We start from the raw sequence: 25134 nt of genomic DNA on the forward strand, positions 1-25134 counted from the left end.
ATATTAACGCTGAAAGCTCATATCTAAAGTTAACAATTAGACTACATGACTAATTAACATAAGTTTTATCATAGGGAGTGCATCGTTTTGCTTTATGTTTGATTTTATTTTCTAATTCGGTTTGGTTTTTGACCAAATAATTAAACAGAATAAATCTCTTTATTTTTTTCAACTATTGTGTTTTTATTTAATTTCGAAATTAAATAAAAATGATAACCTGATTAGATTAATTTCGATTGAAAACCATGTAAATCGGTTCGGTTTTACTTGTTTACACTTTGATTCAGTTGAAACTATATAATTAAAGATCAGTATGATATGATCAAAAAGTTTGTTTAAATAATTATATCAAACATTCACAACTATTATATATTATATTACGTGTAGAAAGTTGTATATTTAAAGTTCTACATGATTTTTAATTATATTCAACTTGCAAAGAATGTGACACTCCCCTATATAACACCACATTAACCACTTCAAGATCCACATCTCAATAACATTTGTTCAAACAAAATGACACACACATTACTCTCTTTACTAATTCTCCTCATCATATTCACCTTAAACCCGACGGTCAAGTGCGGTTCTCGAGCTAGAGCATACGTCGAGAACCAATGCCGTCCAACGTTATACACCAACCTATGCATACGCACCCTTCTACCCTTCGCTAGCAAAACAAACGCGCCCAACCCCGAACAACTAGCCAGAATTTCCCTAACCACATGCCTACTCAAAGCGCGGCTCACAAAGGCCTACGTGAACAATGTCGCAAAAGAGTTTAATAAAACCAAGAATGCACGATATTATGAAGCCGTGATGGATTGTTTAGCTCAAATAAACGATGGTGTGACCCAAATCACGCAATCGGTTAAGGAGCAAAAGAGAATGACGCATGATGCGGAGAAGTATTTTTCGTGGCACGAAAGTAATGTGCAAACATGGGTTAGTACGGCACTAACGGATGTGACAGCGTGTCTCGATAGGATATCGGATAAGGCGATTGGGGGTAAGGAGAAGGGGATGATTAAAGCGCGGGTTTTGAATGTTAAACACCTTGCGAGTAACGCGCTTGCGTTGTTTAATAGGTTTGCGACGAGACACCGTGGGTCTCGTAGGATCAGGACTCCATGAACATGTAGTTGTTTGGGGTCTTGGTGTTGTGTTATAATAAAATGTTGTTTTTTTGTTGTGTTTTTTTGTGTTGATTGACACTATGTGTTTTTTGATGAACGGATTTATTTAATATAATTACGTGGATATGAATTTTGAAATTCAGATCTGAACTCGGCATAAGGTAGAGGCGCATAAATTGGGTTTTTATAATATCTGGTTTTGGGTATGGATCCGGGTATTGAACAATCAGGTATTAGCTATACCCGATTAGGGTTCGAGTATTGTCATTAAAAACCATACCATATGTATCAAGTTCGGGTCGGGTATGGATCGGGTATTCTAAAACCGGGTATATGATTATCTTATTTTCGGGTATAGATTGAATTTTTTAAAAGACTGTACTTTTTCGGGGTATTATTCAAGTATTTATTGAGTAATTTCGAGTATAGATCAAGTAGTTGAAAAACCCGGTTTCAGGATCCGGAAAAACCCGATTCTATTAGGTTCGTAGGACTTGTTGGCCCGGTTTGGATTTCTTGTTTAATAAGTTACAAACCGTAAGTGTGTCTCTATGTATTTGATGTTATATACTTTTAATCATTGTCACTAAATAAAGAATATCTCGTTGCCACACGTGGACGTAGGTCAGTTTAGAGCGAACCACGTTAAATCCTCATGTTCGTTTATTGCTTTCGTGTGATGTGTTCGATTCGTGTTCGTGTTTAATCCTAACAGATTCCGGGTATGGAACCGGTACCCGGTTTTCGGACATTATCGGGTACAAATCGGGGCCTGTTCCGGGTATGAGTTTTGGTATTGAAATGCATACCTTATCCGTACCCTACGACTCTACGAGTAAGGTCGGTACGAGTTCAGGTAGTAAAAACCCAAATATTCCGTGTTTGAGTTTTTTTTTTTCACCTCTAGCAGAAGGTAATCAAGCCTTAGAAACTACGAGTGCTCAATTAATGAGTTTGCAATGCATAATTGCATGTGTTGATTAGTCAACGGGCACTCATTCTGTTTCTAATTTCATAACGATTTAACATTCGATGATATTTCAAAATATCTTGATATAAGTTTATAAATACTTTCTTTTAAGACAAATACTTATTCTTTCAAGTGTTACAATGCAACCTATTACTGGAAAAATTACAGAACCTATCAATACATTGCTAACCCTAGAATTTGATAAACTAGAATTTTCTATTAGATGCTATAGACATTTATCAATGTGTCACTCCTTTTAAAGTTTCATCAGTTATTTAGTTAATATAATATAGTCCAAGTTAACATGTTAATTAAGATATAAACCAGATCAAAAACGTTTACTCAAGAAACATACAAACTAATAACACAACACACCCAAATAGAAATCGATCAATAAGACGAGTACATGCCAACTTATATAGATGTTTGGTTTATATATTCCTCGGTGCGGAGGCTTGGGCTCGGTTTACTTGAAGACTAATGTTCTGGGTTTAGTAAAGACAAAAGACATGAGAGGTTTTGGACCGGCCCTATATCTCTTTATGAGAGCCCGTTTTTGTTTCTTGTTGAATAAGCTGGTAAACCTAATGTATCTCATAAGTGAGACATCGGCAATAATAAAATACCCTGGTTGCAACCCCTGAATGTAGGTCAGTTTAAACCGAACCACGTTAAATTCTCGTGTTCATTACTTTTTCTGCAGTTTGTTTGTGTGCGTGTTTGCAACTTGATCCTAACACCTTTTGCTCTTTTGCAATAACGATAATTTACCTGTAATCACACTTGTACAACATAGCTATAACTAATCACATAAAGTTAGTTTTTTATGATTGAGAAAATGTTAATAACTTAAATGTGTATTCGGAAAACGTAAATGTTGTGAATTATTTAGCTTGTTTCATATATTTAAAAACGGGCGGTGGGAATTTAATGCAATAACATTCATTAAGGAAGTTGCATGTGTTATGTTTTGTATACAAAGAAATTTGCATTAACTTAATATAGAGTTTATTACAAACGCATGTGACAACTCCTCTATATAAGCACAAAATGTCACATATTGTCATATCTCACAACACAAACAAAAATAGTCACAAAATGTCACAAACTCTCATCTCTTTCATACTTATTTCGTTCACAATCTTCGTCTTTTCGACAGAAGTCGAGTCTAGTTCTCGTGCACGAATGTACGTTGACTCGCAATGCAAATCAACAAGATATCCAGATACATGTGTTCAAACTCTTTTACCCTATGTAAGCAAAAGAGGACTACCAAGCCCACAACTCCAAGCTCAAATTTCACTAGCAACATGTTTGTTAACGGCTCGGTTCACAAAGAGCTACGTGCGAATGGTAGCAAACAAATTGAACGAAACGGATAATACTGGTAACAATGAAGCAGTCCAAGAATGTCTTGATCATATCGATGATGGAGTGAAACAAATTACACAATCTTTTAAGGAGTTGCAACGAATAGGAAAAGACGGGGATGAGAAGTTTATGTGGCACGAGAGTAACGTGCAAACTTGGGTTAGTGCTGCCTTGACGGGTGTCACGTCGTGCTTTGATGGGATTTTGGGGAATGGAATAAGCGAGAGCGAAAAGGCTTTGGTTCAAGCGAGGATATTGAAGGTGAAGCAACTCGCTAGCAACTCTCTTGCGTTGTTTACGCGTTTCACCACAAGATATAGAGCCTCGCATTGGATCAAGGTTCCATAAATGGAGTTGTAAAGTGTATTGTTTTGTAAGTTGTAACTATAAGTTGTTCACTTGTATTGTATTTTCTTGGTATATATATTTTTTTAAATTGTTAGAAATATTCTTGAATTATTATTCTTTTCCTTTCATAAATGTGTAAAAGTATTAGAAATCATTAAGTATTAAGAAGTAATAAAACCTCCGTATTTAACGTTGTCTCCTTCCACATTACTAATTTGATTACTAATTTGAAAAGACAATGATTCTCTGTTGAATATTGTGCATTCCATTGATCATTAATTATAAATAACAAGTGTTTTTCCTGGCGCAACGCGATCCGGACGGTGGTAAAACGTACCCAAGCGTGGATACAGTAAGTCGACGCGAATTCGTTCGGTTTAGGTTACATGTGTGTTATTGTACTAGAACTACAACAAAAATAAAGCAAAAACAATTATAAAAATTGGGGTCAACCAATGGCGTGGCGTCGGCCGCTAAAACTCGATCATAGTTAAAACCGGTCGTTATCGATCCCGAGCGTTGAGGCAGTTGAGTCTACGTAAATTCAGTCGATTGTCGTAAGGTTCGTTACGATACCGGAACTAAAATAACAAAAATCAGCATTCGTTTGGTTTTCGTTATGGTACTGGACCTAAAACAAAACGCGGTGAGTCGACGCGAATTCGGTCGGTTTCCATCGTGTTCGGTACGGTAGCGTAACTAAAACACAATAATAATAAAAGAACAAAAACAAAATTCACATTCGGTAAATTCTCATTACGTTCACTACGGCCGCCGAACACTCTTAAGTCATTAGACATTTTATGCGTAAGGTTTATTGAATTTAAGTTAATAACACTCTTTTTGTATCTAAAAATAACAGAAAATATTATAAATATAATGGTTAATGTTTTTAATTCTTCCTCCTCAAATGTAAAACAAATTAATTTGATTGTTTGTTTATAAGTTACCTACATTTGTGTTTGTTTGACAGTTTTATGTACATGAGTTAGAAATGTACGTGTAAGAACTATATAACTTAATATATAATTGGAACTGTTGATCAGAAAGTTAAATGGTTCAAATAGTATGTTTTACGTTTTCGTACCAAAATTTAGTGTTATAAGATTGTTCTTTTCGTGTGTATATAAACAGTGTATGCTGATCGTAGAAGATAACACTTCTATAACTAAAAACTGTTATAACAAATTTTTAGTATATAAACAAAAAAGTTTTATTCTTTCCTTCTTTAATATTTTTTACAGTTTGTTTTTATTAAAAAGAAATCTAAATTATATGTTAAACAAAAGGTTATTGAATTTTAATAATTTCAACTTTGATCTATTGGTCGGGATTAATTAATCCAAACTCAAAAAATGTTTATACACAGTCTTATCTTTGTACATATTTTCCTCCAGCGGTATCATACTTATTTATTTTCCACCTACGCCATCATAAAGATGAAGCTAAGAAGTTAGTACGAGATCGGTGCAAGTACGAAAATATGGAACACTTATAAGTTAAGATTGATCCTCAAAATAACTCCATTAGACCATTACTCCAGCTCATATATGGCGTTGAAAGTCGGTGTTCAAATAAAAATGACGGTGAAAGTCTTAAGTATTGTAAAAGTTACAAGTTTACAGGAACCGAAATCAAAGGATAAGATATATAGTCTTTTTCAAGTTACCTCTATTTCCAATAGCTCATAACAAGTTTCCATGAACATCTATTGTTTCTATTTCACTCATGATTCAAGGTAAAACCGAATCGGATCTTCATAATGTTGGTGCCAAATGATAAATGACGATGATCAAACATCTCTGACAAGAATAAAAACAACATTCATGTGTATATAATATGTAATTTAGGGTTAACTCTAAATGACATATTATAATTTTAAGTCAATCAGTTGGATTTAATAATCTAAACTTTTACTTATTGGTAAATAATAACTCATACTAGCAATTTGACCAGTAATGCTTCTAAGGCAATCACACATGCATATATCATCGCATGTTACACGCATTAATGATTATGAGTGATTGAGCGTACCGGAGAAACATACATTTCTTGTGAGAAAAATTATGTGAATCAAGTATAAATTTATGATAATTACATTACTATACAAGTCGGATAGCCCTTGATGATGAAAGTTATTAAGTACGTGTTATCGATCAGATTGCTAGTATAGATTAATTACTATTACTAGCCACCGAGTCATTATTTGTATTACTAATGACTAATCCTAATGCACACCCTAAAGTCTTAACTTAAAATTATATACTTCAAACTGTCCCATTAAAAGTGTCAACATTTCATTTTTTATTTGTCACATTATAAATGTACATTTCAAAATTTATTAGCCAAATTTCAAGTTTACCTTTAAACACACACAACTAACATGAATAAACAATATTTGAGGACCAAGTTTCCAAGGGTATTATTGTCATTTGGTAAGAAAAAAAAACAATAATTTAATCTACCTTAACCTTTGTGTTTTTCAAACTAAGACACGTTGACCGAGACGGAGGGAGTATTGTATTTTGTAAGAAGTTGATGGTAAGTAGTTCATTTTACAAATTCACAAGTAAAATGATTGAACTTTTATCACTCAACAAGATTACTTGAGTTTGTAAATAGTCAAACGTAATATCTGGACAAGTATTTGAAGAATTAATAGATGCAAATTGCAATTAGTTTCATAAGCAAGCAAGTTAATTACGTGTGAGATTTGGAACATATATTTAACGTAAACAATTTGGGTTCATTAATTTAATACATGTGACTCCTCTATATATAATCCATCTCTTCTCTTCTCATTTCCATCTCAAAACACAATAAACCACAAAACACACAATAAACCACAAACATGACACAAAACATTCTTTTTTTCTTGGTACTTTTTTTCCCAATCTTCGGGTTTTCGAATGTTGCGGAGTCCGTTTCTCGTGAAAGGGTGTATCTCGAGTCACAATGTCGATCAGCAATGTATCATGATCTATGTGTTCGAACTCTTTTGCCATATATGAACAAAAATACCGTACCAAGCCCACAACGACTAGCACAAATTTCACTAGCATCATGTCTATCAAAAGCTCGGGTAACAAAGACCTATGTGGACATGGTAGCAAAAAAATTGAACAAAACGGGTAAGCTTCAAGAGTACCAAGCATTGGAAGAATGTATTCATCAAATAGATAACGGTGTGGATCAAATTACGCAATCTTTTAAGGAGTTACAACGAATGGGGACCGATGGGGATGAAAACTTCGCGTGGCACGAAAGCAACGTGCAAAGTTGGGTGAGTGCTGCCTTGACGGATATCACAACATGCATCGATGGGATTCAAGGAAATGGGATTGGTCGTAGGGAAAAGGCTATGATCAATGCGCGGTTCTTGAATATGAAGCAACTTGCTAGTAATTCTCTTATGATGTTCACTCGTTACACGACTCGATATCGGGCTGCTCGTGGCATAAAGAATCCCTATCCTTAATTCTAGTGATTACAAGTTATGTTATTAAGTTATAAGTATGAATGTTGTATAGTTGGTGCAAACACCAACTAATGGGTGTATTTATTTTTCTTGTGTGATTTTGATGATTGTATCTATCATTCTTATATCTAATAAACACAATTGCTTACAATAGTACTTGGTGTTTTCACAAATTGTTGAACATGCATAACATAATTTTGAAATTATTACCTAGATGTATCATATAGTCAAAAGGATTATTGATGAAAGTAGGGGTAAGCACATAGGAAAAAACCGAATCGAATTGGAAATTCGATTTTCTGTTCTATTATAAGTTTCATAAATTTTAGCTTATTCGAATAACCGGACTGAATAAATGAGTTTAATCTGTTGAATTCGGTAATGTTAGACACATTTCTAATTCGGTTCGATTTTCAGTTAGGGCAAAAAAATCAAAACCAAATAAACCGATATTTGAACTGATAAGCACCCTGAAAAAAAAACAAATTGGCTTAGACAGTTTTTTATTAGACCATTTGTTTCTATATGCGTTAGCATAATCCATAAAACACTACTTGAATACAACTCTTCTTCTCTCAAAGGGAAAAAGTCCTAGAAACTTTTGCTTCTATTGGACAATTTGTATATATATGTATCAGGATTCTGATTCATGGATCTCGAGGTTCAAGAAAAAAAGGAAAAAAGGATCAAACCATGATCTACCCGCACTAGTTCAAGAAAAATTGGTTAATCTCAAGAGTTCTATATTTCAGACTAATTTTTATTTGATCCATTTGGTTTTTATTGGAAATTTGAAGTCGTGATGAGAGAAAAAGTAGTCTTTATCAAACGTCCCTAAACCGTTGCTAGCTAGAGAAGCTAAATTTTGTTGCTAATTGTGATTATTAACGAGGTAGCAATGCATAAAAGGCACGATGGACAAATCTATCATGTCATTAAAATGTTGTGAACACCGCTTATCCGATGTCCAAAACCAGTACTTTACAACACTACAACGGACCAACTAAACACTCAGGGATTAAAGGAAGGGCCCACCAGCCCAGCAAGGCAAATATTATTTTAACAAATCGACAGAGATAGTCTTTTAAACACCTAAAAGTTCTAGATTCAAGTCCTCTAATATTTTTTAAAATAGCTACATGCACAAGTTTAAACACGTGTAGCTCAATTTCCTTAATTTATTACTAGATTATCCAACAATTTATGTTTATCTAAGTTACCTTTCATCAATGACCACTCCAGCTCATATTATGATCATTAACTATGTTGAAAAGTCAAATCTTGTATAGTTTATTAGATTAGAAGTACCTTGATGGTAGGATGATGTTTGTCTAGTAACTTCTATGTTTCATTTCTTCAAGACAAGTTTCCTTAAATTTCGTTTAGCACTCTTCCCTCAGCTTCAATTCAATTCACTTGGTGATCAAACAAGATAATATTTGAAACTGATTTGCACAAGATGTTAACTTGATAGATAAGATCACCTTAATGATAAAGATTCGGCTTAGGACCGACAAAATAGAGCAAAGTTTAGGACCGAAAAAAGCAGTTGCAAACGGGTTAGCAACATAAATGAATGTCATGATAATAACTTCCGCAATTGATTTTGTCACTTATTATGGGCGTGGATAACGTAAATCAAAATAAAATTAAAACTAAAGGCGTATAAATAAAATTGTATAAATTTAAAATTAATTTGTCAAATAATGTTTTCATGATTTATTTAATCATAACTATGTAGGTTTTTTGTTTTTTCGAATTTAACATGCCAAGGGAATTTTATGATTTAAAAAAAAAAGCAGGTTACTTTTTTATGGGCAAAATATTGTTAAGAGACTTTTATGATAAAAGAAAAAAGTATGTTGGCTTTTAATGTAAAAAATGCTAACATAATTTTACAAGAAAAATCTGAAACAAAACGTATGTTGGTTTCTTTTGGTGTACTGAAAAATAAAAAGAAATAATCGGATATGAAAAGTAATAATCTACAAAATCTGCGACGCAGAATTCGTTAATAATGCTTTGTTAACGGCCTTTAGCGACATTTTTCCAACCAAACTAATCTAAAAAAATAACTATATTTTGTTACCAAAATCTAGTTTATTAACTTAAAAATATATAATGAAATATTCGGTGGCAATTGTTTCTTTGAACACAACTTTTGGATTATTACAATTCAAGCTTCAATTAAATTAGAGCATATATATTCCATAAGCAATTTGCATGTGCAATATGAAACATAATTTCTATGTAAAGGACTTTAAAAAACATACAAGTAACAACTCCTCTATATATATAACCTATTGTGTCTTCTTATTTTCACAACACAAAACTAAAAACCACAAACATGTCACATTTTGTCCATTATTTGTTACTTATTTCCGTCACAATATTCTGGTTTTCCCCAATAGTCGAGTCTCGTTCTCGTGCTAGGATGTATCTCGAGCTACAATGCCGATCAGCATTATACCGCGATCTATGTGTTCAAACACTTCTCCCATATGTAACCAAAACCGGCCTACCAGACCCTCAACTTCTAGCCCAAATCGCACTCGCTTCATGTCTATCCAAAGCTCGGTTTACCAAGACTTATTTAAACATTGTAGCGAAGAAGTTGAACGAAACTAATAATATTGGGAACGACCAGGCAGTTGAAGAATGTCTTCGGCAAATTAATGATGGAGTGAGTCAAATTACACAATCTTTTAAGGAGTTGCAACAAATAGGGAAAGATGGTGATGAAAACTTTGGGTGGCATGAGAGTAATGTTGTGACTTGGGTTAGTGCTGCATTGACCGGTGCGGAGACGTGTGTTGATGGGATCTTGGCGGGTGGGGTCGGGAAGAGGGAACAGGCGATGATTAAAGCGCGGGTGTTGAATGTGAAGCAACTCGCTAGTAATTCTCTAGCGATGTTTAGTCGTTTCACAATGAGGTATCGCGCGTCTCGTGGGATTAAAAATCCTAAAATGTTGTTGTGATTTGTGAAGTGTGTTGTTTTCTTAAGATGTGTTGTAGAGATTTGTAGTGTACTTGTTTTTCTTTTGTGTTTTATGATTTTAATGTCTATGGGAGGCTTATATGTTGTGGATAATAAATGTACATTCATATTTCTGCTTCATAGAATCCAGTCAGTAGGCTTATATGGCGATTTTGACCGATCGTTCCAAAATTGCATTGATATGTGTCGTTTTTCAATTTTTTTTTGGCCTTTCAGGTTAATATGGGCATTTCTAGACTCGAGAACAGGTCGAACTAAACACAATCAAAAATTTTTAGAAGGAAGAGCGGGTTAGAATGGGCCAAAGCATGTTGTTACTTTGCGGGTAAAAATGAGTCAGGGCATATTACTTAACGAATCAGAATAGGTTCCTCCTAGTAAATCAAGCGACGACTGAAACAAAAACGTTGATGAAGCTCGTTCTGCAAATGGGGTGAATGAAGTCCTGTTTTTCCGAATCGACTGAAACAAACACGTCATTGATTCCAACTAAAAGCAAACCAAGACCAAAAAACACTTACAAACTCAAACCAAACCAAAACTACATAACCAAAATCCGAAATCGAACCAAATTAAAAACTGAAATCAAACCAAAACAAAAATCTTTTCGGACGGCTTTTAAAATAGCCAAAAACATAAATATCGATTATTGGGTTCAACTTGAGCCCAAAATCAACCCAAATAACCTATGTCAAACTTATCGGTTTGAAACCCCAACCTAAGAATCGTATTTAAATAAGATGTTTCAACCGAAGAGACCAAAGAGAACGCCAAACAAAGCGATGGGAAGAGCACCAATCTTCGTAAGTGAATAATCATGTTATGGCTGTTCTGACCCGGCATTCTACTATGACAATAAAATTTAGAAACAACCCAATTTATGACAGCATCAAGGAGCCAAAATAAACCCAAAGCAATCTAAAGACAACAACTGTAATTCAACAAGAATTTAAAACCAAAATTCACAATCACCGCTAATCATTATTAATTAATACTAAAGCTGTCCAAATGGCCCTTCAGCTCGGCTCATCATGAACAGCCCTAATTAATACCCACATCACATGACATAAATAAACGTCTCCAACCTTTTTCTCTTACCCGAAAATGATACATCTCATAATTACTGTTTTCGTCTTCTCAATTCACCTTTTAAAACAATACACAACAGATCCGCAACTAATTTAACCATGGGAAAACCTTAGGAGAGGTCGGCAGTCGTGCTGTAAGAACTTCCACTCCAGTCTCCGTTACCTGCACGAGACCATAATCATTAGAAAATTTATAAATCTTAAATGGTTATAAACTTTCTATAAAAAAAACTGAAACAAGATGAGCTTTGTTAACAGCATACCAGAAGTGTATGTTCAAACTGAGCACTGCGTTTGCCGTCTGCGGTAACAGCAGTCCAACCATCAGGCCACATCCTATCACGCCACACGCCTGCATTAAAGAACTATATGTTAGTAAAAGAAAAAAACTGACATGAATATCATTATTTCATATTATTTCATATATTGTTAAACTCACCCATATTTATCATAGGCTCAATAGTGAATGTCTGTCCAGCTTTCATCACACCTACCGCCTTATTTCCTATATCATGTTAAGGTCATCACGGTAATAATAATAATAATAATAGCCGGCTATTATAAAAAGCAGGTCAAAAGTTGCCCAATGTAAGATGCATAAATCAACTTTTATGCAACAAATAGGATATTTCTAAAACTACCAAAATCAACCATTTTGATTTTTGACCCAAAGTAGAATTTTTATCATGTTGTAAAGGATGTTAGCCACACACACAATTATGAGTTAACTGCGCACTAAATTTAGGATACTGGCATAATGGGGTATGTTTGGTGCACAATGGAAGAGGTCTCCGATACCATGCCCACAATAGGATTTCACCTGAGAATAAAAGAATGAATGATATCACGATCAATGCAAAGTTGCAAACAGAAGAGTAGCAGAAAATATAATGAATTAAAAAAGGGAAAGCAGATGAGTTTATAACGTACCACTGATAAACCTGACATTGTAGCATGTCGGTTTATGACTTCCCCAATTTCACGAAAGCGCACTCCAGGTTTGACTGGAATCATAAAAACAACAAACTTTAAATATATTATATATAAAGTAGTAAGGTGGTGTTCCTAAAGCCTATTTAAATTATATAAAAAAATATCATTTGAACAATGTTAGTTTTTCTATATAAAATACACAATACTTACCAATAGCTATTGCTTTTTCCAAACACTCGTAAGTGCATCTGACCAGTTGCTGAGATGCCTCGTCCACATTACCAACAAAAAAGGTTTCATTTAAATCACCTGCAAATGCAATAAGCAGTTGGTGTTATCAACCGTTCTTAACCATTTAGGTCAAAACTTAAAAGAGAAAAATTGTTTCAAAGTCATTTTTGCCGATAATTTTATTAACTCTATGTTTCTTCAAAACTCGTGCATGTGTTTCTCCTAAAAGATGATGTAGAAACATACATACTCATTCTTTTCAAATATTATGTTTCTTGAAGATTTATGTTAGAAAAGTCAGTTAAGTTATTAACAGGTTTGATCAGAACGTAGCCAAGAACCAGAATTTGATAAATAAAAAAGCGTAGTAGTGAACCTCACCATGAACCCCTTTATAATAAACAGATATATCAACATTGACAATATCCCCGTCTTCTAACTTCCTGGAAACAAGTCACATAGAGAAAACATAATCAGAATTTACAAACTAAATTGAAGTAACACTAGTACCAAAGAATACAAATTCTCGATCTTGTTATAGAAGAAAATCAAGTACTAAATAACTGAAGGTTTACAAAAAGTTACAGCACATCTAGGATGCATACCTTCCATCTGGAATCCCATGGCAGATTACTTCATTAACAGACCTGGATATATACACACTCATGTTAATGAAAAAGAAGATGGCTACATTAGATTGAGAATATAGTTTACAGAAATCCTTACGTGCAGCAAGACTTTGGGAAGAAATGATAATTCAATGGAGATGGATATGCTCCTGCAGTGAGTAATCATCAAAAAAGTTAAAAAGAAATTGATTGGGAATGCCAAAAAGACTACTTTCGTATTTGAAGGTAATACGTATTATATTTTTCAGAAAACACGTGATAGTTACACTAGCATGTTAAAATTATAGAACAGACAATAAAAATAATTTCCTCTAACTACACTAACAAGTCGCATACCAGCAGCAATGGTTGCTTCATGAACCACAGCATCAATTTCATCAGTCGTTACACCATGACGAACAACACGAGCAGCCGCATCCAAAACTTCCCTTGCTATCTGTAAAAACATGGTTTATTATTAATAGTAAAACGAAATGGAAAACTGTATTTCTATAGGTGTTTCAAAAAGAATTAATAAAGTGGCCAAAAAAACTTACGCGGTTAGTTTCTCTCATTCTCTGAATTTTCTCTGGAGATTTTATCTTCACAAATAAAATATTTGAAAGAGTGTTAGAACAAACTATGGTCTATGAATAGAAAGAAAAAAGCTTCCCACATTAATATTAATACCTCAACAACATGTTGCCAATCACTAGTAGGCTCGATTTTTGGAATTCCCTGCAAAGTTACATGGTTATATAAAATTTGATAACCGACTGTTAAAAAAAAGGAAGTAAAAATCTTCAAATAAAATTTCAATTATAATCTTGATGACTCACATCAATTGCCCAATCAGGTAGCTCAATGCCTGCAGGTACTACACGCTTTTTTGAAATGGGATATGGCCTTAACAGTCTGCAAAAAAATTATAAAATGTAAGAAACAGAAAAAATCATTCAAGTAGACTGATAAGAGAGAAAGAAAACATATATCAAGCAGCAAAAAAACAATAAAAAAGCTATCAGATCATATTTTCCTAAACTAACTCCTTTAGAATACACTTCAGAGAACACAAAAAAAATCCAAATGATCGTAAATGACACTTAAAATTTATAGAACATAAAACCAAAATATAAATTTAAGTTCTTCCCAAATATACTTAGATCCAAATGAATGTGAATGACACGTAAATTTTATAGAACACAAAAACAAAATATAAATTTAATTTTTTCCCAAATATACTTGGTCTTTAGGATAACCACGTGAATCACCATACTGTGTAATTGCATTCGGTTTGTACTCGTAAGAGCTTTTCTTGAATTTAACTAAAGGCTAACATAAATGAGCCAAAGCCATGTAAGCCTATTCCTAATTGATTAACCCCAATATAACATACCGAAACTATAAAAAAGGCTAGAGTTGCCACAAGTACAGAAATTGCTTCTTTCAAATTTTTATGTGTTCGAGTATGCAAATAACTTGCGAAAACGATTCAAGTAATAAAGGCCCAAGTTTCCTTTTACATATACAATTCTAGGGAATTATGTAGAGTCCAGATTAGTCATCCAATAATAAAGGTGCCCAAATGTTTCCATGTATATACAATTTACATGTAAACAAATAATTATTCATCTAAAAGAACTTTTACAAGTGTATATGGCCTTAATGGTCTGCAAAAGAATTTATAAACATTTAGAAACAAAACAGATCATTCAGGTAGACTGATAAGATTGAGAGAAATGAAACATAAATCAAGCAGCAATGAGCAAAACAACAAAAAGAAAACTATCAGATCATACTTTCTTAAACTGACTCCTTCAGAATCTACTTCGGTGAATAAGAAGAAATATCCAAATAATCATAAATGAGTCTTAAATTCCATGTAAAGTAAAAACAATACATACAGTTTAATACTTCACCCAAATTAGTTGGTGTTTGCAAAAACCGTATGAATCACTATACTACTTAATTCACATGGTTCACACCAACTAAGAAAAGATGTTTTAAATACACCGTATTGCATTCTTTAAATTGCTTCTTGCAAAAATTTGTTTGCTCAAGTGTGTGCTTAAATCACAAATACGATCCAAGTAATAAAGTCCGAAGTTTCTTTTTACTTATACAATTCTAAAGAATTATGTCAAGAGTCCAAATTAGTCATCCAATAATAAAGGCGCCCAATTGTTTCCATGTATATACAATTCAACACGTAAACAAATAATTATTCATCTTAAAGGCCTCTTTCACATATATATCATCTTAAGGTAAACAAAGAACTATTTAATGATAGATCAATTAGCCTGCAATACCTAGCTCGTGACCTAATCCTAACATCATTAAAATCATCAAAAAACCATAACACTAAAACCACAATCGTTCTAAAAAAATAAAAAGCGGTGTACGAAACAATACCCTGTCCAATCAAAATTCGGCATTTGTGCTGTTCGCGACTGTCCTTTCCTCAAACAATAGAGCCAACCGTCACTCGGCGACGCTACATTACTTTCCCACGGTGCATTGGATCCAATTGACGACAACTTCGCCTTCAAGTGAACCGACTTATGCGCACTCCATGACGCCTTAAAGCAGTCCTGAGAACTATTAACAGTAACAAATCACATAAAAAATTTAAGCGTTACAACCAACAACAACTAACAATAAACAAATTAGGGCAAAACAGCTACACACCAGAAAGAAGCACCTTCACGCGGAAGTTTCAATTCAACACATTTAGGACACCTGCAATATTATTATCATATATAAGTTCAAATCTCATGGCCGGTGCCGCAGTGGATTTATTGAATTTTTTGTTGGAGTTTGTTAAATATGCTTATTTAATAAATATATTCTTTGGATTCAACCTTTAACGATACCAACCGAATTCGCGTCGACCAGCTGTCGCAACGCCTGAGTTTTACCATTTTTTGTTTTAAATACGCTTTTGTCCAGGTTTAGTTCCGCTACCGTAGCAAACCTAGCCGAATATGCTTCAATTCCCCGCCACAATCAGGGTTTTACCAACCAAATAAGCGTTGTTTTATATATGTTATTTTTTATTTCATAAGCTACTATTTTGCGAGTTTACTAATTTATTTTCTCGTTTTAATGCCAGTACCTTAACCAACCTAACCAACCGAATTCGTGTCGCTTTGATCATAATAAGTTGTACATGTGCCGATACTATTTTTGGCATCCACAAATTTAGTTTAGGATTTATTTCTAGCACCGTAACGAACTTAACCAATACTGACCGAATTCGCGTTGCTGTGTCTCCGGCCGGTTTTATTATTATTATTACTATTATTATTATTATTATTAACAGATAAAATTAACCTAGGGCTCCTTCTAAGTTATTCAATTCAATTACATCTACATAAACTGAACGAATCATAATTGAATTGAAATGATGAACACGTACTGAAGGTGAGCTGGTTTGCTGCATTTAAGACACGATAAGCTGGTTTCCGTAACGTCTGTACCGCCGGTCATTACGATCAACTGAAAATTGAATTGAATTAATGAGTGTAAGTGATGCTGATTGAATAATTACGCAATGAATTGATACGAATACGTGAATTGAACTTACCTGTGAATCGAATTGGAATGATGAATTTGTTGCAGAGAGAAATTAGGGTTTGTAGAATATGTTTTAAGAATCGGTGGTGATAATAATAGTAATAATAATAATATAGTGGCGGCCGTCTTGTGTTGGAACGTTGAGGGGTCTTTTGAAGTATTTGATATTGTTTGAGGCCGTTTTTGTAATTGTAAGTGCTTGTATGTTTTGTTACGAAAACAAAAGTGATATTCACTAATCGAGTCAGGGTGGTTTCAAGCTTGAGTTCGAAATTAAATGAGGCACCTCAATTAGGCTTGAACTTGATTTTGAATATCGAGTCGAGCCATGATCCAGTCCCGAGCTTAGAACGAGATTGGCTCGGCTACAAAAACGAGCCAACCCAGCTCACGTTGTTTCAGATCAAGTTTTTTTAACTAGTTTTATTCAAGCGAGTCGCAAGCTTTTTGAACAACGATAGTTTGAAATAAACTTAAAACTATAAAAACTTATGTTAATTGATTTTTTTAACAGTTAATTTGGATCATTGACAAGTCACTGACCTACCCGATCATTTTCGTTCCACCCTCAGAAGAAAACACATCGATCGTGAGAAAACCACCAGACCCGTCTTAAGCCCCCCTACTTTTTATTTTTTATTTTTGTCAAGTATGAAAATTTGTAGTTATGATTTTTAAATTGCTTTGTAAAATCGAATATTAAAAGGGAATTCCAACTATAAGGTAATCGGTTGTGACTTACGGTTATTAAAAATTATGATGCTATTTGAATGGGTTGTATCAACAGGGTCATGTTATTTGGGGATTCACTTCATATGAGTCAACTGATGTTGTTTTGAGTTCATGGTGTTCGAATTCTAGCATGCAGGTTGCAATGATAGAAGTATGTTCAAAATGTTTATTTAGATTGTGTGATTTTATAACGAGTTTGAATTTACAGACAAACGTAAACCGTTGTTCCTTTTTATCAAATATGAAAAACCAATTAGGGTTTTACAACTTGAATAACTTTATTTTAATGTTTGTGGTGATAAATTCCGAATTTATAATCAAGAAAGCACACAAATAAACCATTCAAAAGTCGAATCTGAAATCGATTCACTGAAGAAACAAATTAAAACTGACTCAGCCAGACATCATAGTTAAATCATCAATCAAAACAAAAGAAAACATAAAATGATAAAATTCCAAACTTATTAAAACCAAATATAAACTGAATAAACTTACCTCCTCTCGTGGGCTGTTACTAAATTTTGTTTATGGGCCGTTTGGTTTTCTTTTAATCCAACATAATAAAACAAAATAATTCAGCCCATTAAGCATTAAACAAGACCAGGTTATCTTCTTCTTCTTCTTCCTTGTATACTACAACCATCAAGATTTTCCAAACATATAATCTCCACATAAAGTTTGAGATTATAACACAAGATGTTATAATAGTTTTTTTATATTGTTATTTTCAACATACATTGTCCAACTTCTATTATCATTGAAATAAAAGCATTTATCAATTATCAAAGGGCATCTGAAGTAGGGATGAGCTCGGTACCGATACTGAAAATACCGGCTTCGAAAATTGTCAAAAATGGGCACTGGTGCTAATACCCTATATGATTGGGACAACACGATACCGATACCGATGGCAAAAAATGGGTAAAATAACGGTAGCGTACCTCTCCGATCATGTAAACTCAAAAAATAGGTACTGAATTGGTAAAAAAGTATCCATTTTGATATCAGTACTTCCTACCATTTGCTCATCTCTATGAAAAAGTTTCCAACCCTAAGTGGTTGATAGTTCTAATCATGTTATGACTTATGGACAAACCTCAAAAGTATTAGAGGGTGTATGAATTTGCCCATCTAAAGAAAATTAAAATAAACATTTAACTATTTTGACAAGTATCCACCCATAGAAACCTAGCCAATCATCCATGATCATTATCATTATGAGGTTGTCTTAATAGTTAAATACTTAAACCTTAACAGATAACTTAAAAGAATTAAATCAAATAATTAAAAATGACATCTAACTATATAAACATTTGATTTGAGAGTCGTGTTATGAAAGATCTTCCATTTTAATTTTTTTTTTAGCTAAATCAATGGATAATGATATAATTTATATCTATATTCCATCAACTAACTAATATTCGAAATCGGATATTTGACGCCAATTCTTAAACCTTAAACCACCATTTCATTCTTTAGCTGAAATTGTTGACCCTAAAATGGCGCTAATTGGTAACTGAGAGTGTATTTTCATTATCACTGAGTGGATAATTTTCATTACGAAAATGTTTAAAAAATACTTAATTATTGAGTGGATACTTTAAACAAGAAAACTGTTGTTGAAAGAATTATATTTACTGCATAATGTTGCAAAAGTCGTTAGGCAGTCTTTAGACGGCTGACCTTCTGGAGGGAGTACTAATTTTTACTCGGACATGATATATATAACGAAAATTAATTATTGAATATTATATATATGTCAAAACAAGCATAACTCACGTTAAAATAAACATAATTCTTGTGAAAAATATGCTTAAAATAACAATTCGAAACAATTCATCATGTTTGTGATAGAATATGGGGTTTTAGCTTGTTTTTAATAGTTTTTACTAAAAAAAAGTCAAAACTGATGTTGGCCGAGTAGGCCCAAGTAAGGCCAGATAGCACCGAGTAGGCCGAGTCATGACTGAGTTTGACAGTGGCCGAGTTGGAAAAAGTCGCCAAGGTGGAGGTCCGAGGACCGAGTAATCGCCGATTCCAAGGCTCTAGAATCCGACTTACACCACTGATGTTAGGTAATCTGAAAGACTAGGAATGAAGTCGTCTTTAAGACCAACGATTTGTAGTTGTAGTTAATCTTTGATTCTATTCTTTCATTTTTATGGACTGTAACTAAAAACAATAACCAAATATCCCTTGGGACCGAGTGGTTGCACGCAAAACCTCTATTTTTTCATGTAAGTTTGTAGTTTATATGTCTGGTTAGTCTTTTCAAACCATCATCGTTTTTATAAATTGATTGCCGCTTAAAAAACTCAATCCACATTGTGTCCGATGGTTAATTCGAGGATACATTAAATTACTTAAACAGTTCCATAAGTGTAACGTGTAAAATTCGTTTATAGATAAAAATAAGGATTAAATAACGTAGTTAAAAGGTTTCTTCATCAACTTTCATTAATAAATTTAGTTTTATCGTCAATCTAATTGACTTGTGCTCGAACAATCGATGTCTAAGAAATGAGCACCTTATAACACATCAAAATAACGGAGTAAATATTATATTTTTAAAATGTATTTTGGAGATAATTAAACTGTCAGAAACACGATTACGACTGTGTTTGTTATCTAGAGTCCTATAAATAATTAAAAGGAAACACGTTGTTTGACGAATGACAAGTTGCAGGAAGAATGTCGAAGGATTGGTGCATAACAAAAAAAATATATATATACCAACTACCTTAAAGATAGCGATCTTACTTATAAGACATAATTATATATAAATAAATTATCAATTAAAAATAAGATTTTGTTTCTTATTTGACAAAATATAGAAATAAAAAAGATCTTTTTCATATAATAAAGGGGGTTGTTTTTATTTATTTTATCTAACATGGCACAATTTTATTTACAAAAAAAATTCAATTTTTCTTCGTGCAAATTTGCATTCGTAATCTAGTAAGTTTTATGATATTTTATTCATTGTGAGACTTGAACCATCACAAGTTTAAAGAAACTTCATCGTAGGCTATGTATAATTCTCTCATGGGTGGTGTGGATGGGTTAGCCATGTTAGACCACATGTGTTGTACACCGCCCCGCTTGGGCATGAGTGGTGCGTTGGGCAAGGTGTGTGGGTGAAGAGACAGGGCATGGGCGGATGATTTAACTGTTTGCCAAGTGATTCAACACAACAAGAGCCGTTGGCTATTACTTTAAATAAAAAAAGTTAACAAAAGCGTGAAAATTCATTTTCACGTTAAAAATAGCGTGAAATTGCACTAATTTTGACGTTAATTTACTAATTTCGTGAAAATAGCGTTAAAAATGGCGGAAGGTTAATCATGCATCATGTGGTGGCGTTGATAGCTGAAAGACAAGGGTGCATGCATCAATCGGTTGGGTCCCGATGGTTGAGTGTTATGTGTCTTATGTCCAAGGCTTGATGCAAAACCACTATCGAGCCGAGGGTCTCACTGAAAACAGCCTCTCTATTCATATGGGATAGAGATAAGGTTGTCTACATATTACCCTCCTCAGACCTTGCCATAGCTTTGCTATTTGTGGGATTTACTGAGTACGATGATGATGAAAAAAAAAGTTAAAATTATTAATTAACCTTATAAATAATAAATAATCAAAAAAGAATAAAAAGAACATATCAACAAAATCGTTGATCCGGTACAAATAGTTTGGCCATACTGTCATGAAGACGTGGTACAGCACCGTGCTCACGAATATGGAAACGTGCATGTGATCCCATTAGATAGATTTGTTTGAAGTATACAATTTAGTAAAATTCACCTGCACGAAGTCAACTCCTCATGCCTTGTAAAAACTTTACACCTTAGATGGAGTTTTTTACATGGATTAGAATAAAAGAACACATAAAAATATATCTACAAGAACACCCCTATATATATTTACATGAACGTGTACATGTAACATGTGAATACATACAAAGATGTAGCGATTTTGTACAAAGGACAAAATTGTTGATACATGTCATAACGTAAACTAATCTTCAGTCATTTTCGTTAATTGACATGTTAAGTTCGCGTCTCGTATTCTTATCGGTAAAAATCACACAAATACAAAATAATCCACAATATGGATTTAATGTCCGAGTCGGCCGGACAATTAATCAATTGAATTCCTATTTGTACACTTTAAGACCGTGTGTAGCGAGCGTGATATCCTCCATAGCGTCCGCACAACGTACGTCCCGTACACCACCTCCCAAAACGCCATGGGGGTATTTTTGGCTCCAAGCATTATGCTCATCGAGCCTATGGTGTGTGTGATGATGATTAATGATTGCAAGGGGTTGTGGATTATACAAGTACACCATTTTTTTTTGTCATAACCCTTCTTGTTGATGTGGTTGGCACGTGTCACATAGCGCCCTCACAAGAGGGGTTATGACTACACATGGGGGGTGCTCTTTTCATTTACCCCAAGTTCTATTAATCTTACTTTGTCATGCCACTAATACTCCTAACTATCCTTAAACACATTAATAAAAGACAACAATGCTCTCAACTACCCTAAAACCATTTTTTTAAATAATAATTATAAGATGGGTGAGGACCCACTTGCAATTCCCATCAACACTACCCTAATCGGGTGCGAGTACCCCAAATGGGTGCCATCTTGCACTCCCCTAAGTAGGTGGGGGGTTTTCCTCGATCTCATTGTTTAACAAGTAAACTAAATCTCTAATGATTCCCCTTCCTCGCCCCCAATGCTAGAAACCTAATTATATCATCAAATGAGGCTTGTTAGTTTGTGTGGAACGCACCAAACGAGGCTATCTTTGAAGACAAAAGGGTATTGAGGATGGACACTTTAGAAGATGTTAAGTCATTGGGCTTTCTTTGAATAAAAAATAGGTCCCATTTTAAAGCTACAGATTTGTATATATTCTTTTTTCTTTTAGTCTTGTTTGTGTATATAGTTGTCTTGGCTCTAGCGTCTTGCTAGGTTGCTGATTTAATGAAAGAAGTTAAAAAAAATACGTCACCAAACAAATGACACTCTAAAACCGAGATCTATGTATCGTACGTGGTGTGTTAATAAGAAATATCCAAAAATATTTGAAGTGTTCATCAAAAAGACAAAATTAACACAGTAAGGCAATAACATGAGTTGCTTCTAGGAGAAAAATGAGAATACGATGATTTTTACTAAAAGAATACATAGGTCGTGTTAGCATCATATGTTAATACCCTACCAACCTTTAAATATTACTTATGCAATAAGGCTTCTTTCACACCACAATGATTTAGTTTCTGTATACAAATTAAATGTATTTAATTTTATGCCAACGCGTTAAGCATTGCGTGCACACCATAAATCCTACGTAACAAGGTCAACTAGCTTAAATAGCTTTTATATACACATACATATGGATCAAATACAAACAAATAATATAGATACTCTGTACGCGACCCTCATTGGCTAAAGTTAGCCCGAGCCAGTCACGAGTCCGGACGGACGGAGCCCCTAGCAGTCCACCTATTGAGCGACTCCCCGGATAAAACCCGACCCCACACCCGCCAAACGACAAGACAGCGAGGAGTCGGTAAAACCGGGTGAGATCAGGACATTGAGTCACCTCCAGTTATTATATATAATAATTAAAAAGTTTGGTGCCGCTAAGTGCCGATTGGGCCACTTGGCGGCACCGTATTGGACATTATCATGTTGATTTTGTTTATTTTTTTGTTTTTATTAAGTTTCAGTATTATAACGGACCGAATTCGCGTAGACTCACAACCTTAACAATCGTGACCGACAATGTTAGGGTTTTACCAACGTCAAAGTTTACCGATCGACGTCACCCATTGGTCCACCTCAATTTTTATATTTTTACCGTTTTCTTGCTTCGGTATCATAACGAAAGTAACCTAAACCGACCAAATTCGTATCGAGTTACCGCCTCAAGGCCCTGGACCAGCAACACTTAGGTTTTACCACTGTCCGGGTTTACCGACCAAATAAACATCAAATATTTTTTTTATATGTTAGTTTAACAAATTTATTTTTTGGGTTTAACGCATAAGTTTTACCAACGGTGTCTATACCTTAACGAGCATAACCGATAATGTCAGAACTCACGTCAACTTACCGTCATAACACTCGGGGCATTACATCACCCCGGTTTCAACGTTGGGGTTTTACTAGCTGTCCTGGTGCAACACACCGGGTAAACACTAGTTTATAATAAAAAAAAAAGTTAAACGGCGCGGTGTGTAAGAAAACATCATTATAAAGGGTTTGAGAGAGAAAAAAATGATTTGTATTGGTATTTGGTTGTTTGCTTTCACTTTTCTTCCTTGTTTTAAATTTAATAGCCAAAGTATTTAAATACACACGTATAATTACTCTAGTTATATACATAATAATTACTCTATAAAACAAATCGATTCGACAAGAATAAAAATTGCTTTATATATAAAAAAAACTATTTATATAAAAATAACTACTTTAGTTATACACTTAATGACTTTACTTATAATAACAAAGATAATTACTCTCTTAATGCATGGTAATTACTCTAATTGCACATGATAATTTATGGCTATGCTAGTCATTCCTTTAGAATTCAAAGAATCCATTGAGTTATTGAAGAATTATTAAATTTCTTTGATCAATTAAATTTGATGTAACTTTTTCCAATTTCAATTTCATCATATACCAACCAAACTTGAATTCTAAATGAAAAATTCGTTGTTTCAATTTAAATTCTCTTGAATTCACTAAGCCAAATAGGAGCTTAGGGTGTTTTAAAGTGAGGAACATATCCATCACATGACATGAAAAAGGATTATATATGCCCTTTTAAAAACCGAGTTCGTACTTACTTTTGCAGAAAACTGTAGTTATTTAAATGTACGTAAAAGTGTTTTGAAAAATTTATGAACGTGTAAAATAAAGTATACTAATACTAAGATAACTCGTATGTGTTCACCAATAAATAATTACATTATTCTATTACTCTTGTCATGAAGGTCATGGTGTGTGAGAATAATGCCTTTTAGTTTTTTCCATCTATTAAATTACCTTTTTTTCTTCTTTTCAAATTCCACTCTCTCTATTTTAAACAAATAACTCAAATTACGTCCTATAATCTTACATCTACATCCACACAACTTATTCATTATATGACTTAAACCATCGTCACTTAAAAACTAATACATATTTCACTAGATCAAATATATAACCGATTCAGTCTACTCTATTAGGCCATTTAGTTCTAACTATCAATATTAAAAATCCTCGTGTCCTGTCATCAATTCACAGTATTACTTAAGACGTAACATAATTTAAGTGGTCAAATACTAGTTTGGTTTTTAAAACCCCTAAGTAGTAAATTAAAAATCTTGAATCCAACACGAAAAACGTTTGTGAACGAGAGAGAGAGAGAGAAATATGAGAAACCCTAACCTATGATCATGTAAACTCAAAGGCAGATTTTGTATTCTTGATCAAAACTATAACCAGCAAGATGTGCAACTAATTATAATGCACGTAACACAAGTTAATAATTTTAAATGAACAAAAGAATAATTGGTTGGAGAAAGAGAATAAACATCCAGACTAATTAACTAATTATTTATAACATAGATACACACACCACCAATAGAAACTTGGTATGTTG

General features: G+C 33.7%; 4 protein-coding genes and 1 pseudogene across 4 annotated transcripts; 4 read left to right on the forward strand and 1 right to left on the reverse strand.

Moving 5' to 3' along the window:
• Window positions 1-516: 516 nt before the first annotated feature.
• LOC143625454 (pectinesterase inhibitor 9 pseudogene) lies at window positions 517-1286 on the forward strand (annotated as a pseudogene).
• A 1683-nt stretch (window positions 1287-2969) lies between these two features.
• Window positions 2970-3825, forward strand: LOC143625455 (pectinesterase inhibitor 9-like). Its single transcript, XM_077095774.1, has one exon. It carries the CDS (start codon window positions 3157-3159, stop codon window positions 3823-3825), a length of 669 nt encoding a protein of 222 aa, XP_076951889.1. The 5' UTR covers window positions 2970-3156.
• Window positions 3826-6603: 2778 nt separating this feature from the next.
• On the forward strand, window positions 6604-7350 carry LOC143625527 (pectinesterase inhibitor 9-like). The gene has a single exon (XM_077095841.1). The coding sequence runs from the start codon at window positions 6677-6679 to the stop codon at window positions 7301-7303; it is 627 nt and encodes a 208-aa protein (XP_076951956.1). The 5' UTR covers window positions 6604-6676; the 3' UTR covers window positions 7304-7350.
• A 2300-nt stretch (window positions 7351-9650) lies between these two features.
• On the forward strand, window positions 9651-10524 carry LOC143625378 (pectinesterase inhibitor 9-like). Its single transcript, XM_077095715.1, has 3 exons — window positions 9651-10279; window positions 10310-10401; window positions 10520-10524. The coding sequence occupies exons 1-3, from the start codon at window positions 9651-9653 to the stop codon at window positions 10522-10524; spliced, it is 726 nt and encodes a 241-aa protein (XP_076951830.1).
• Window positions 10525-11165: 641 nt separating this feature from the next.
• Window positions 11166-16846, reverse strand: LOC143625526 (methionine aminopeptidase 1A-like). The gene is made up of 17 exons (XM_077095840.1): window positions 16750-16846; window positions 16582-16661; window positions 15852-15902; window positions 15576-15761; window positions 14003-14078; window positions 13854-13901; window positions 13721-13765; window positions 13521-13620; window positions 13282-13333; window positions 13161-13202; window positions 12937-12998; window positions 12535-12633; window positions 12322-12395; window positions 12142-12211; window positions 11831-11896; window positions 11655-11743; window positions 11166-11554 (listed from the first exon to the last, which is right to left on the reverse strand). Exons 2-17 carry the CDS (start codon window positions 16650-16652, stop codon window positions 11480-11482), a joined length of 1206 nt encoding a protein of 401 aa, XP_076951955.1. The 5' UTR covers window positions 16653-16661; window positions 16750-16846; the 3' UTR covers window positions 11166-11479.
• Between the last annotated feature and the right edge of the window lie 8288 nt (window positions 16847-25134).

The sequence above is a fragment of the Bidens hawaiensis genome, unplaced genomic scaffold (genome assembly GCF_021521415.1).
Source record: "Bidens hawaiensis isolate Kalapana, Puna unplaced genomic scaffold, B.hawaiensis_p1.1 tig00004105_1, whole genome shotgun sequence".
NCBI classification, from domain to species: domain Eukaryota; kingdom Viridiplantae; phylum Streptophyta; class Magnoliopsida; order Asterales; family Asteraceae; genus Bidens; species Bidens hawaiensis.